The sequence below is a fragment of the Eriocheir sinensis genome, chromosome 33 (genome assembly GCF_024679095.1).
Source record: "Eriocheir sinensis breed Jianghai 21 chromosome 33, ASM2467909v1, whole genome shotgun sequence".
Lineage (NCBI taxonomy): Eukaryota > Metazoa > Arthropoda > Malacostraca > Decapoda > Varunidae > Eriocheir > Eriocheir sinensis.
Genome location: NC_066541.1, coordinates 6,566,752 through 6,581,423, shown reverse-complemented (window position 1 = coordinate 6,581,423; position 14,672 = coordinate 6,566,752). Strand labels below are relative to the sequence as shown.

General features: G+C 41.4%; 1 protein-coding gene across 3 annotated transcripts; it reads left to right on the top strand.

Annotated features, from left to right (window-relative positions):
* The first annotated feature begins 322 nt into the window (after positions 1–322).
* Positions 323–14,076, top strand: LOC127006641 (erythroid differentiation-related factor 1-like). Of its 3 annotated transcripts, none has more exons than XM_050876781.1 (18): positions 323–479; positions 1,744–2,079; positions 2,229–2,359; positions 2,727–2,982; positions 3,559–3,714; positions 4,263–4,476; positions 5,095–5,322; positions 5,991–6,244; positions 7,036–7,283; positions 7,640–8,074; positions 8,900–9,144; positions 9,588–9,761; positions 10,266–10,495; positions 11,283–11,429; positions 11,708–11,862; positions 12,058–12,206; positions 12,715–13,069; positions 13,289–14,076. In XM_050876781.1, exons 2-18 carry the CDS (start codon positions 1,750–1,752, stop codon positions 13,431–13,433), a joined length of 3,852 nt encoding a protein of 1,283 aa, XP_050732738.1. In that variant the 5' UTR covers positions 323–479; positions 1,744–1,749; the 3' UTR covers positions 13,434–14,076. The 3 variants fall into 3 exon arrangements, with proteins under 3 accessions (XP_050732738.1, XP_050732739.1, XP_050732740.1); XM_050876782.1 differs by having other exon boundaries at positions 374–491; XM_050876783.1 differs by lacking the exon at positions 323–479 and adding an exon at positions 895–915.
* Positions 14,077–14,672: the final 596 nt, after the last annotated feature.

The window sequence follows — 14,672 nt, the reverse complement described above, 5'->3', positions numbered from 1 at the left end:
ATTACCTAATTATAGGCTACCTATACTTGCATGAGCGCCGGAATGGTGCAATGGTGCAGCAGTAAAAGGGCAAAAGTTGCATCTACCTTACATCTATCTTACTCCTACATGCTAGAAAGTATGACAGAGAGAGAACGACAATGATGCAGGTGTTTCTGAATGAGATGGAACGCATAATAAATGAGGGGATTGGAAGAAAGTGGATGGTGCTGCTGCTGGGGCTGCGTGGAGAGGCGAATGGACGAGTGATTGAGGCAGTGAAAGAGTTCTTGGAGAGCATGTAGCGTGAAAGATATAGGCAATTATATCTTGCCTCGAGTAGAACACCATCTTTCTGTGTGTTTTGTTTTCTTTTACAGGAGCTGCCGCAGTGCCGATACAAAGGCCTGTCTTGAGAGAAATCGCAAGTCACTTGTGACATCAAGATCAAGAGCACTTGTGCTTTAGCCTTTCTTCGTGAGGTGAATTCCACCTCTCAGGTGATTACCGCCGTAACTATCATACCCAGACACGTGGAGCCTGGCCAGAGGGGATTTGGGCATAGCTGTATCATTTGTAATTTACGTGTGGACGGTAATAATTATGGCTGATGATGTCACTTGCTGACATTATTGTTATCATCGAGAAGGTTCCCCGTGTTCAAATATTAATGTCAGCTTGATGATGATCGCAATTAATTATCCACTCACCTGTGATCTGGGAAGCTCACCTGTAGGGCCACGGAGACATATTTAAGCCATACATTATTATACTCATTCAAGTTTCCCGAGTGTAAATATTAATGTCATCTTGATAATGACACCCATAGAGAAGAAGGGTTCACTCACCTGGAAATCACACCTATATGGGCACCAAGGCATCATTAAGCCCTATTTCACTATGCACACACGCAAGGAAGCATATTTATAATTTAAGGTTTGTTTAATGTCAGCTTAATAATGATCATAATAAAGGGTTCACTCACCTGTCCCGTGGAAATCTCACAAGTAATTGCCTGAAGGGATCATTAAGCCCTACCTCACTATGCACACACAAGGAAGTATATTTATGATTTGAGGTTTGGCTGTTTAATGGCATCTTGATAATCGCAATAAAGGGTTCACTCACCTGTCACCTGGAAATCTCACATGTATGGGCATGGAGGCATCATTAACCTCTACCTCACTATGCACACACATGCAAGGAAGTATATTTATGATTTAAGGTTAGGGTGTTTAATGGCATCTTGATAATGATCGCAATGATGGGCTCACTCACCTGTCACTTGGAAATCTCACCTGTATGGGCATGGAGGCATCATTAACCTCTACCTCACTATGCACACACATGCAAGGAAGCGAAGATATAGTTTAGAGTGAGGCTGTTTACTCTGGGAAGAAGATTGATGTTATGTAGTCATTGAATTAGATTGGTTTAATTAACGTGCTGATATCATGACTCCTACTTGGTTCTGTTAATTTCTGGGAGGTTTGAAGGTTAGTAGAATACATATATGACAACAGAAGAGCAGTCGGTTAAGTGGGAAGTGATCGAGATATTGGCATATTAATATTGCCATTCTTTACCTATTTACTGAACCTCTCTGGAAATTGATGTGTAGTTATTTACTGATCAAATTGGTGAGGGTGTTGATAATAACCTATCAGTGCTTAATTCGTTAAGAACTATTTATGAACTAACCTAACCTGCCCAAGCCTACAGGAATGGTCTTTTTGGTCATTAAAGTAAATGTAACTTCTGCAGATAGTAATGGAGGAAAACGACGAGGAACTTGATGGTAGCCCGAGGGAGGACGTGGAAGAAGAGGGTAACACCACCTATTCCACCACAACCACCAGCAGCAGCCTCACCCCAAACATGATGAGCTCCCTAGTCATTTCTCCTTCCAAGTCCCTCGCAAGGCCACAGTCCCGAGTCCTCAGCCCCATCAGGAAGCCCTCCGTCCCTGCCTCTCAAGGGGGCTTCATGAGCGATGAGGATGATGAGGAAGGGAGGCAGGAGGCTGAGCTGTATGATGGGCACTTGGGAGATGCTCAGGACATGCGCATCCATTCCTCAGCTGTAGTCAAGAGCTCAGAGGTAATTGTTTGTCATTATTCTTCCATCTCCACCATCTATTTTCTATTTCCTCCCATGTTTTCACTGTCAAGCATCAGTTAGTTTTTATCTCATTCATTTATTATTGGTATTGTTTTTTTAAGTGTGGTCTCTTCCTCTCTCTCCTTCAGGTTGAGTTTCCAGTGCAGTTCCATGAGTTACAGTCCAATACAGATCTCAAGATGCCGCCCTCAAACTGGCTTCAGGACCACTCATCAATCCGTCTGGCCAACCCCACACACAGACATGCTGACTTCTCCAGGTGAGGTTAGGTTAGGTTAAGTTCAGTTAAGTAGTAATGACTCTTTTTGATCATAAACGTAATGGCCCATATTCTGAAACATTTGGGGGTTTACACACACATTAGGAAAAGCTGTGGTGGAGGTTGTGGGTATTGACATAGGTAATGTTACAAGCTTAATGATACTTGGAAGAGGCTATTGAACCATGAATGTGAAAAAACGCTCTTGAGAAGCCGCCTAATTTCCATTGTGGCCTTTGGAAATAATTCTTGTGAGAGTCAAAATTGTCTGAGAGTAAGGCCCAGTGTAACCCCACACAGACATGCCTCCTCATCTGTTTCCCCCTCCTCCACTGCATCACTCACTCCTTATACTCCTCCATCACAGCTTTGTCATGGCCCACCAGTTCCCGGATTGCATTGGGGACGTGGATGTTGTATCTGATGCGGAAAACATCAAGAAGCTGCTCAAGATCCCGTTCAACTCCAAGGCTCACGTTAGCATGATGATCCACCGTGTTGGGAAGACGCTGCTCATCGACGACTTTGACATATACAAGTACCTCCTGCGGCAGTCCGAGAAGGAGTGGCAGTGGCTCAGAAAGTTTTTCTTTGAAAATGTCCTTCAGTCACTAAGACATACTGTGAGTTTCTGCATGTTGTTTGTGCTTATTGTATTACCTTCCCAATTTTGTCATGTATTGTCACCTCCTTAAATGAACTGCCTTAGTCATTTTCTCTACTTTTAGAGAAATTAAGCAAAACTCATTTTCCAGTCAGCTTGTGATATAGGCAGAAAAGTTCAGGCAAATTTTAGAATACTCACACCCATGAATGACAAAGGCAGTTCTACCAAAAGGTGTGCCACATGCTGAAAAATTTATTTAGCCAAAAATCTGGAAATAGCCCACATATGACTGAGTTTGCTTTCAAGAGTGATGATATGTATTAGGAACTGTCTATATACATTTCTTACATTCTGGGCTTCAAACAGTAAAAGAATCTATCTGTCCCTCTGTAATGCTTTATAACCTCCCTGGAACTTCCCACAAAGGGGTGGCCACAACACCAGTCTCCAGTTTTCACTGATCCAATGCTCCCTCTCCATGTATTGAACTTGAACTCTAGCATAGCCCTGGCTCTTCAATTCCATGACTTGACGCTTGCCCATGAGACCATTGTGCCTCCAGTTCATTAAATGCTTGTTTTTTCCATGCTAGGAGGCAGTGCTGGTGCGTCCCAACAAGAGCCGGAATGTTGTACAGAGCCGTAGTTTGTTGTCCAAGTTCCTTTACCACAGTGTGAATGAGGAGGCTAGCCGGCCACCCAGCCCACCCCCCCGGTCCGTCTCCGAGAGCCCCGTATCTGTGCGACGGGTAATTTACTTGTGTTTCTCTGTTTCTCTTTGTCATTATTCTTGTTTGTATATGCTATTTAGGTGTCAGATTTGTTGTTGAGTTGCCTATGTAGTGTAAGTTAGGCCTATATACCTGAAATTGCATATGTGACAAAGAACTAATGCAACCATCACTACACACAAGCCAAACAAATATTATCATTATCGTACCCATTTATAGAGTTCAATTTCATCATCGCACATCTTCACAACAAGCACTCCTGTCATTACAAACAATCAAGAAGAAACATTCCCACCTTCTCCTTTGCAATGCTTTACTAAGTGAGATCATGTGTGTCCAAAGGTTGATGGAGTTTCAGGAATTCTTTTATAACATGGCAAAGTGCAGTCTCTATTGAAGCCTGGAAAATTATGAATAGGAAAGAAAACCTCCATAACAAACAACCAATATTCCATCATCACCATTATCACACACACACACACACACACGCACACATGCACACATACCAACTCTACTACTATAATTATTTTATTATTTATTATTTAGTATCCATTTTGTTGTTGCAGCCGTCCCTCATAAGCAGCGAAGTTATGCCGGAACCCACAATGGAGGAGCAGCTGCCACAAGCCTCCAGCCAGGCCTTCACTCGCACAGTCGTCTGGGACTTTGAGGACCTACACATGCTCATCGGCACTGACCTCCCCATCTTCGGAGGGGGAACTCATCCGTGTGTCTCGCTGCGACTGAGGGACATGAGCAAACCCATCAACATTCTTACTGGTAGATTGTCACAGATGGATTTGTGTAGTGGATATAGTGTGCTTGTATTGTTTCCCTTTCTTCAACCATTACATATTATTACTCATTTAATCACTTCTCTCAGTAAACCCATCAACATGCTTTGTTGCTTAGTGGTAGGTTGTCACTGATGGACAAGCTGTGTAGTGGGTGTTGTGTGTGCTGTATTGCTTCCCTTTCTTTAACCAGTACATATTATCGCTCATTTAATCACTTCTTTCAGTAAACCCATCAACATACTTAGTGGTAGGTTGTCACTGATGGACAAGCTGTGTAGTGGGTGTTGTGTGTGCTGTATTGCTTCCCTTTCTTTAACCAGTACATATTATCGCTCATCAACCCATCAACATACTTAGTGGTAGGTTGTCACTGATGGATAAGCTGTGTAGTGGGTGTTGTGTGTGCTTGTATCGCTTCCCTTTCTTTAACCAGTACAATTATCACTCATTTAATCACCTCTCAATAAACCGATCAACATACTCACTGGTAGGTTTTCACTGATGGACAGGCTGTGTAGTGGGTGTTGTGTGTGCTTCCACTGCTTCCCTTTCTCTAACCAGTATGTACTACCACTCATCTAACTACATATGTCTCTCTAAGGTATTGACTACTGGCTGGACAACCTGATGTGTAATGTACCTGAGGTGATCATGTGCTACCACCTTGATGGCATCGTGCAGAAGTATGAGCTCATTAAGACGGAGGATCTGCCCCACATGTGTGAGAACCAGTTTTCCCCGACTCTGGTGCGGGACGTTGCCCAGAATATCCTCGCCTTCCTCAATAGCAAGGCCACCAAGGAGGGACACACCTACTGGCTCTTCAAAGGTGAGGCTTCTATCGTATTCACTGCACATATGTTTTTTACTGTGCCTTAGTCTGCCCTTACTACACAAGCACTTGACATTCATTTTTTATGCAGTTAGCTTAAAAAGATGTGGTGCCTCTCCATATTATTGGACACCTTACACAGATGTTCTTTATTGTGCCTTGGTCTGTGTTCTTCCTCATTGCACAAACACTTTTCACATTACCGACAAATGTTAGTTAGACTTGTTGCCTCTCCCAAAATCCCTGAAGAAAATGACTAACACAAATTCAAGAAGATTTTAAGCAGCTTCCAAAACCATAAAGTATGAATGTTATATTAGTTTCAAAGCATCCAATGACTTGTTCCACTGTCAGTAGCTCATTTTATTTATTTTTGCCACTATTTTTAGGCTCTTCTTTATATTCAGTCATAACCTAGAGATTAACCAAAATTAACACTTTTTAGTTCTTTTACTTAACCTGTTTCAATGTTTAATAATCATTTGCCTTTCTTACCACTTCTCAACTATCTGCTGTATCCGCTTCCTTTCCTTAACATATTTTACTTCTTAACAAGTCATGCTTTCTCAACCCCAGGGAAGGATGACAGCTGCTTAATTACTTTACTACAACTGAAGTACTAATTACTACTTTAACTAGTCATTTGTCTCTTCTCGCAACCCCAGGGAAGGACGACGACATAGTGAAGCTGTACGACCTAACCTCACTGTGTCTTGAGGGCCAAATGGGTGTTGATGGGAAGGAGGAAGAGACCCCAGCACAGGATTCCGGCAACCCTTTCACCGTGCCCGTGGCGATGCTCTTCTACAGGGTGGCCAAGAACATGCGAGCCTCAGAGGATGCGAATAAGAAGATTGCGTCCATCAGGGCCTTGCTTAAGAACTCCCTGACCCTCCTAGATAAGGCTAAATATCCAAAGGTAGTGTTGGGTGTAAAGGTTCTTATTTAATCCTTAGACGGCAGTGGAACTATATATAGACGGTCCAAAATTCAGTCAGCCAGTTTTGTATGGCAGAAATGTAACAACACTTCCAGATTGTGGTAGAATCTATTTATAGACGATATTTAAAACATCTCTTATGCGCCGTAACTATATTTATGCTACGGTCCTAGGGTTGGCAGTGACTTTATATAGATGATTCATTTTGGGGGGAGCTACTCTTCAAACACTGCTGCTGCTAAGGGTTAATTCTGTTTGTTTATTCCTTTCCCTTTTTCTGTAACATTTATTATTTATTTTACTGCAGAGGAGGCAATCAAGAAAAAAATCAGATTGAACAAAAGAGCCCATAGAGCCACTATTTATTTTCTCAGTAGCTTGAAACTCATGGAATACAGAGTTATAAATGAGGCTGGTATAATGTATTGTTCAGTTTTACTGGGGGTTAGCTGTATTGTATGAAATGTTTTTTTACAATGCTGTGTACAGTATTCAGTATTGACTAGAGTAATGTGGTTCTTACAAACATTTTGAGTTATGAACAAACCCCAGGAACCAGTCTACTAGGTCATAAATAAGGGAGCACCAATGAATATTTTTGCCTTGTTTGGCATCTCTTATTTCCATTCTAGGAGTATAGCAGGCAAATTCTTTTACTTTTTCATAACTTTTGATCTGTCTCCTTTATCATAAAAAAAGTTGGAAAAAAATAAATGGTCTCTGGATTTTGGAGGTCATTATGGTAGTTAAAACAACTCTTTGCTTCCCAGATTGTGTCCTCGGCCCACTACATGCTGTCAGACCTTTATGTACCCCAAGACATCGATCCTGACTCGCCTGTGTTGTCAGACTGCAGCGACGAGGACAGTGAATGGTCTTCAGTGCATGGCAGCGACGATGAGGACTTCGGTGAGGAGCAGGAGTCACAGTCTGTCACCACCTCCAACCCAAGCTCTTCCATCAAGGTGTCATCCCTCTGCAAGCCTTATGCCAGCAAGACACAGTCAACCTACTACAAGTAAGATTCTTTTTCATTACCTGTGGAGGAGATGCTGTGTGTCATGTGTTTTCTGTGGTTTGCCTTGTTTTCCGCAAATACTTGGCACAATATAATGAACAGACTTGCAAATAGGAGCTTTCCTCTGAGCTAATGGGCTTTAAATATTATTGCTATTTTCTTCCCCATGAGGAGGAATACATAGTTATGCTATTATCTATAAGGCTCATTTTTATCCTTTAAGAAGGAGGTGCCAAATGCTTTGTCATGTTTTTGCATCAAAGGCAGAACCGAGCTGACTGGCTTTAAACATTATTGTTATTTCCTTCCCACATGAGGAAGAGTGTTCACTTATTTTAACAGTAGGCTGCTTTCAGAGCCCCACCTCTTCTTGGCACCCTAGAAGAGCGTTGCCTGACAGCGCTGGGTCATGTGTGTGAGGCACTGGAGTGTCTCCATGCCTCCCAGACCAAGGAGCAGGAGCACAGGGAGTCCCAGCGAGGCAAAGACTCCTCTTCGGTTAATCAATCCAGAAGTCCGAGCCAGAACGAGGAAGAACCCAAGATGGCGCGTCCCTTCCACCCCATACCCATGCCCTACTCACCCATCAATAGTAACAGCAGCACAGAGGAGAAGGGCAAAGCACTGGTTGTGTCCGGGGAGTCAGCGCATCAGCACAGTGAGCTGACTGTGTCCGTGCTGAGTCACCAGTATTGTGTGGCCAGCTGGTGGGACAAGCTGCATGTCCTGCTGCTGAGGAAGGCATCTCTAGTCTACCTGGTCATGGCCAGAAGCAGTTTTAATGCCAAGAGGTGTGTTAGTGTTAGTATGTGACATTATTTGATTTGTGTTCTGTTGTTTAAATGTCATATGTTTTTCCAAATTTTGTACAGCTGTTCCTTGAAACATCTTTTTTTCCTTCATTGTTTTCTTTTATAAATGCAAACTTTCCTGTAACTTCACTTGAATTTTCTTCATATGGTTGATGTAATTCAGTGCTATATATTCTTTTGTGTGAGATGGTAATAAGCTACCATTGTACATTTTTTTCAATGTTAAATCATTTTGGTTGAAAGCATTTTTTTATGTATTATCGCAAACCAGATAATATAAAGCTGTTTGCTATCTATTTAATGTTCATATTCATGTCCAGAAGCTTGTTTAGAGATATTTAAAGAAAACACCTTGATAATTTATAATGCCAAAAATGTTTGGTGACTTCTTTATAAACTTTCACCAGAGTCTGTGTCATGCGTGACAAAGAAGCATCAGCAGAGTAAGGGGCATGAGGCTGTCTCACGCTATTATACATTACCTTAAGAACTTCTTGTCTGTAACATTAATGAATAGTGTGTCAGCAGCATTCAATTCCCCTTCTTTGTATTGGTTTAACACTCTGCATTCTGTTTCTTGGTCCTGACAGCTTTTACCCATGTTCATGTAGGGTCTCTGTTTTAGGGCTGTGACTTGTGGTTTAAGATTGGATGCCCTTTCTGATGTCACGCAGCAGCATCAAGGTTCAAACTGCCTTACCCTGCCTATTTACTTCCATGACTTGACGCTCTAACCCACTACCTTGAAAACATTATGCAACCTCAATTTAAAGTGGATTATCAACATTTCCTTCCCTTCTTTAGGTACGGCTTGGCACTGCGGTACTCCCGGTTTTCCACACATGCTTGGCACGGCATGGTGAACAGACTTGGCCTGCAGATGGATGACATTTCCCTACCCTGCCAGGCCCTCACACTGGCTGGGGACATTTTCTACCTGGTGTCCAAGGACTGGGATGACATAGCCACACACATTGACGAGTATAACAATGTGTCATCAGTGCATGAAAAAATCCTCACCCTTCTGGACCACATACTGCCTGCACAAGGTTAGTAGAGGCAGGTGGGGAGAGCATGTCTGTCTGTGTGATTAGGTTTCTGTGTGGTAGCAGGGTGACTGTTCTTTGGTCTCTCTTCTCTGAAGTTTCATTCCCTCTCCTGGCTTGAGTTCACGTGTTAAGTCAAAGCATTGTCTATCCAACTGCAGTTAAAATGATAAGTAGTTTATGTTATGTCCCTTTCTGTTCTTTTAATAAGGTATAACAAAGTTCCTCATTTCCTTCAATGTTTCCTTTGTTTGATAGGAACTTGTTAATGACCAAATCAAAATACTCTTCATATGGCTGTTGTTATTCACTGTAGTTATTCCTTTCAGTAGATAAACAATAAATTAACAAGTCACCTTTTAGATCCCCTTCATTTGGTTGTAACATTTTTTTCTTTCAGTAGCTAAACCATATATTATAAACACCCACTTTCCACCCTTCTTTAGAGTGCATAAGGACGATCAAGATGCCGTGCGATGTGGAGGAGGCAGTGACCTTGAGCCTTGCCTGCTACGAGAGTGCACTGCTAGTGGCCGACCCCGAGGCTGAGATGCTCCTTGCCAGACGTCTTGGCAATGTGTGCAACGAGCTGGGCGTTATGTACATGAACCAGGCAACAAGTTAGTGTCCTGCTCCTACATAGTATATATTCATACCCATGAATTTGTATTTTTTTAGGATTATTTGAGTATGTAATGTCCTGTATTTTAACTCATTGCTATCAGAAATCTTTAATGAATTTGTGTATACTATCTGTCTGCCTACATGATTTGATTGTAGTAAAATATTCCCTCCCTTGACTACTATTTGTTTATTTATTTATTTATTTATTTTTATTTTTTATTTTTTTTGTGTGTGTAAGCTGAATTTTCTAACATTTTTTATCCCCCCTTTCTTGATATGGTTTCTTACTGCATCCTCTTGATTTTAACCTCATTCATCCAGCCTTTTTCCCACTTCATCCTCTGCCACTGCCTTCCTCTACCTTTTACTTGCATTTCTATCCTCTACCTGTTTATACTTTTATGTCCATCCTCTACCTCCATCCTCTATCCTTTACCCACATATCCATCATTTACCTTTTACCTACATTTCCCATTGGCTCATGTACACTTTATTCCCAGAGCTGTGTGAGGAGGAGGAAATAGGGTTCAAGGGGGCCGAGGAGCTGTGGATGAAGAGTGCCGAGGTGCTAAGCCGAGGGCAGGAGAACTTTGCGAAGGTGAAGGATGTGGCTAACGTGGCTCTGCTCCACTCCAACACTGGGCGGCTACTGAGACTCTGCGCCTTCCACTGTGTGCCCAAGAATGAACAGCGGCAGTTTGTGAACCTTGAGCGGAACTATTATGAGCAGGTAGGTGTTTTTTTATTTTATTTTATTTTATTTTATTTTATTATTTTTTTTTTTATGGGGGGGGGGGGGGGTGAAGCTGCTTGTGTGTGCATACATACGTGTAGGGTGGGTGGGGTGGGGGTTAATTTCTCTGGTACCTGAGGTTTGGACTGTGATGTTTGTGTAGTTTACTGAAGAGGCTGCACTGATTGTAAAAGAAGCAGAAGAAAATTATGAAAAATCTGGATGTTTGTGCAGCTGCCGTAAGGGGAAGTATTAGTATTAAAAAAAAAAAGAGAGAAAAGTAATCTGATAGCACCAGAAAGTGATGTACAGTTTTAGCACCCAATGAGACTGAAGCCCGTATTTTTAACCAGGTAGCAGCGACGGGCCAAATTTGTGGCTTTACCGTGTAGCAGTGACAGGCCAAATTTGTGCCATAATATAGACCCCCCAAAATAGATGGTACATAAACTGATCACAAATGCTTTGATATATATTATGAAATGGTCTGTGTGAGTGATGATCTTTTCACATTTTTCTCACTAGAGGGACTGTTAAGAAACATGATCCCCACTGCTACCAGGTTAAACACAGCACCTCAGTTCACCTGTTTAAAAAGACTTTCGTTGCTGGGACTTTCATGAACTGTTTTGTGGTGCTGGTGATAGTTTTACACGGCTTCTTCACCTTGAATGGAAAAAAACACCCATGAAAACCAGATTAATCTCCTCTGTGGCCTTAGGAAATAGTTGTAATGGGAGACATACGTTTAAGATGGACCATAACCTCCTGTCCCTCTCACCAGGCTGTAAAGGAGTACCAGAAGGCCTTGGAGGTGATCAAGTCAAGGAAGAAGAACGAGGAGATCTGGGATTTGGTTGTGTGGGAGTATGGCACGACGCTGTTCACCATGGGCTCCTTACTGCAAGACCACCCTCCCCTAAGGCCTCAGGTGGGTCATAGGGGGCATGGATGACATAGATAATTTGCACATTTAACACCTTCCACCTCACAGTGCTTTATTCTCAGGCTCATGCATGTACTAAATTTAAACTGCTAGTGTGATTTCTTTTTTTTTTTTTTTTTTTTGAGGTATTCTCCCAGGAACCCAAAACATTATCTAGTGCATCCTGTGATACTTTCCTGATATCCTGAATTCACATGGAGTGGTAATAACAATGGAAAGTAATACATCAGGTTTAACTGTATATGATCACTCTATCTCTTCAGGGAGGGAAGGAAGTGGCGAGGGAAGTGGTGGAGCTGTTCACCAAGGCTCTCAAGTACTGCGACGTGAAGAGTCCCGGAGCAAGGCAGCCTCTCTACCAGTACAGGGCAGCTATGATCTACATGAGGCTTGCCGGCATATACCACAACAGTGTGAGGTGAAGGCATTACGCATGTTACACCAATTAGATGTTACTGGCAAGACTCTGTTGTGATTATTTTCTGGGTCTGCAGTAATACAAAAGAAAAAATGCAGTGTTAAATGAAATATACTGTGTAACTTTCTACTAATACTCGCAGATAACAGAAGAATTTAATAACCTGGTTCTCATTTAATATATCTTTACCACCAGACAAGGCCAAGGTGACATGAAGAACATTAGGCACTTGGCAGAACTCAACTACAAGAAGGCTGCAGCTCTCTTCATGCAGCTGGACAACCCGATAGACATCCTCAAGGTGCAGCTGGACCAGGCAGTCTTGATAGAGGACCAGATGCAAGGTGGGCAACACACACAGGATCTTCATGTCTACTTTTGAGTGTCTCTTTTTCCTTTATTTGTGAAAGAAGTTTTATTTTCTATCATAGTCCAGGCAAAGTAGAAGGCACCTCTAGCCTATTCTGAGCCCATTTTCTTTCTTTTATATGTGAAAATACAGTAATTATCCTCTGTAATTACTCATAATAGCTCCTGGCATAAAAATATGTTGTTGCTAGTAACTGAGAATCATCTAAAACACTCAGAATAGAAAGGTTCATAATACATCATACTGAGCCTGTTTATTATGAAGTAAGGTAAATATTAGGCTTAAAACTAATGGGGCTAACATATTAACTTTCAAAAACATCCAAAACAGAAAAGACTCAAAACATATCAGTTCAAGCCTGTTTATTATTAAGAGGATGGCATCAAACTGACGAGACTAATATGTAAATGACTACCTTCAAAACAGCCAAGATAGAAAGACTTAGAACATGATTTCCTACAACACTATCCTTCTCTTCTCAGGTGTGCATAATCAACAGCTACTAATGAGGCTACACCTGTCAATCATCCAGTTGCTTGTGGACTGTATACCTGCCCTCAAGACCAGCCAGTCCCTCGTACAGGTCAAGACCAGTCCAGGAGCCAGTAGCCCCCAGACCCATGCTGACAACACCCAGCCCAAGCAAGGGGAGGGGGGCACAGGGGACACAGCCAGGCAAAGGGAGAACAGTGGAGGGGAAGGCACGTCTCCGCAGACCGAGGAGGAGGAGAACCAGGACAAGATTCAGGAGCTGCTTGTTGTGTTTGAGAAGAAGCTACAGAATTCCCTCATGGCACTCATCAAGATACAGTCCTCTGCCAAGTCCTCCAAAAAGGGGTGAGAGTTGTTTGTTTGTGTGGGTCTCTGCTAGCAGTGAATATGTGTTTGAAATTTGTTTTGAGTTAATATCCATCTTAGTTTTCTCCCCCTTCATTCTTTGTCTGTCTGTCATTCTAATGTTTCCCGTCTCTCTCATTTTTCTGCTACATGAGGAAAAGAATGAATAGTGATGACAGACATTTTCCAGGTCATTTAATTCTGTGTTCCCCTTTGCAGCAACCCCCTCACCCCCGAGCTGGGCCTCCTGAAGCAGATGTACAGCCTGAGCCTCAACCAGCAGTCAGTGCCTCGTGCCACCCACCTGTTGGCTGCCACCTCTGCCCTGCTGCCTCTACTCAGACAGATCCCCACCCGTAGATGATGCCTCTAGTTTGTCCCTTATTTTTGGTTCAAGATGGTTAATTAGTTCTGTCTCAATTACTTCACCTCCTACTGATATTCTTTGTTTTGCAGCTTTTAAAAGATTCCTTTGTTTTTGTCTTATTATCATGATTCATTAGTTTTAGAAGGCTATACACATATATACATCAGCCTTCTCTACCTGATGACAGCTCTCCCATGTTATGCAATATCCAGGTTCTGTTGGTGGTTTTCAGTGGTGGGCACCGCTAACCAAAAAGTTAGCTTCTCTAACGGACAAGAACAAACCTGTATGAATTTTTTAGTGGACTTAAAATTAGCAAAGGAGGAACTACATTTAGCAGAAGCTAATTGGTCCGCTAACTGTTCCCAAAGTTAGCAAAAACACTAATCAGCTAATGAAAAAAAATAGCTTTGCTAATTAGCAGTTAACGGATTAGCGGAACCATGCCCACCACTTGTGGTTTTATACACATTTGGAAGTCTGTCAAGTGTGTTGTTTACAGGGTATGGTTGCCAATTCATACTCACCATTCTAATCCATACTCATATCAGGAGGAAAGAAACTTCTGGGTGAATAGAGCTGAGGTGTGAAAATGAACTATGCATCATTGCATTGTGAAAACAAGGATTGATAATCATTTTAATTTATATATATATATATATATATATATATATATATATATATATATATATATATATATATATATATATATATATATATATATATATATATATATATATATATATATATATATATATATATATATATATATATATATATATATATATATATATATATATATATATATATATATATATATATATATATATATATATATATATATATATATATATATATATATATTGAAACTTACACCTCTAGTGCAGTTTGCCCCCTGAAATGAATGATTGGTGTGTACAACTTGGCAAATGTACCCCGTGCATGAAGAGGAAAGTATGGAGTACAGTATGATCCTGAACCCTATATTTCACCCACCACATACATTACTTATCCATTCAAAGCCAGTTACTTGTTGAAAGAGCATTAAGGACAACATGACCCCATAGACATAGAGATACCACCATAAAGGGCTTTAACCTCTTAGTGTATCAGATACCTGGTTAGCATTTAGACATACTCAGGGTGTTTCAGAACAAAGTCATGTTTGTGAAGTCCGTCCAGTAAAACTTCATTTATTCTGCTGTTCATCTATAATCTTGTGTGATAATTCAAATG

Bases quoted from the DNA above. Each gene is read 5' to 3' on its own strand.
- LOC127006641 (XM_050876781.1), top strand. From the start codon at position 1,750: ATGGAGGAAAACGACGAGGAACTTGATGGTAGCCCGAGGGAGGACGTG. The intron at 2,983-3,558 runs GTGAGTTTCTGC...TTTCCATGCTAG, and splicing joins TTCAGTCACTAAGACATACT to GAGGCAGTGCTGGTGCGTCC. The intron at 3,715-4,262 runs GTAATTTACTTG...TTGTTGTTGCAG, and splicing joins GCCCCGTATCTGTGCGACGG to CCGTCCCTCATAAGCAGCGA.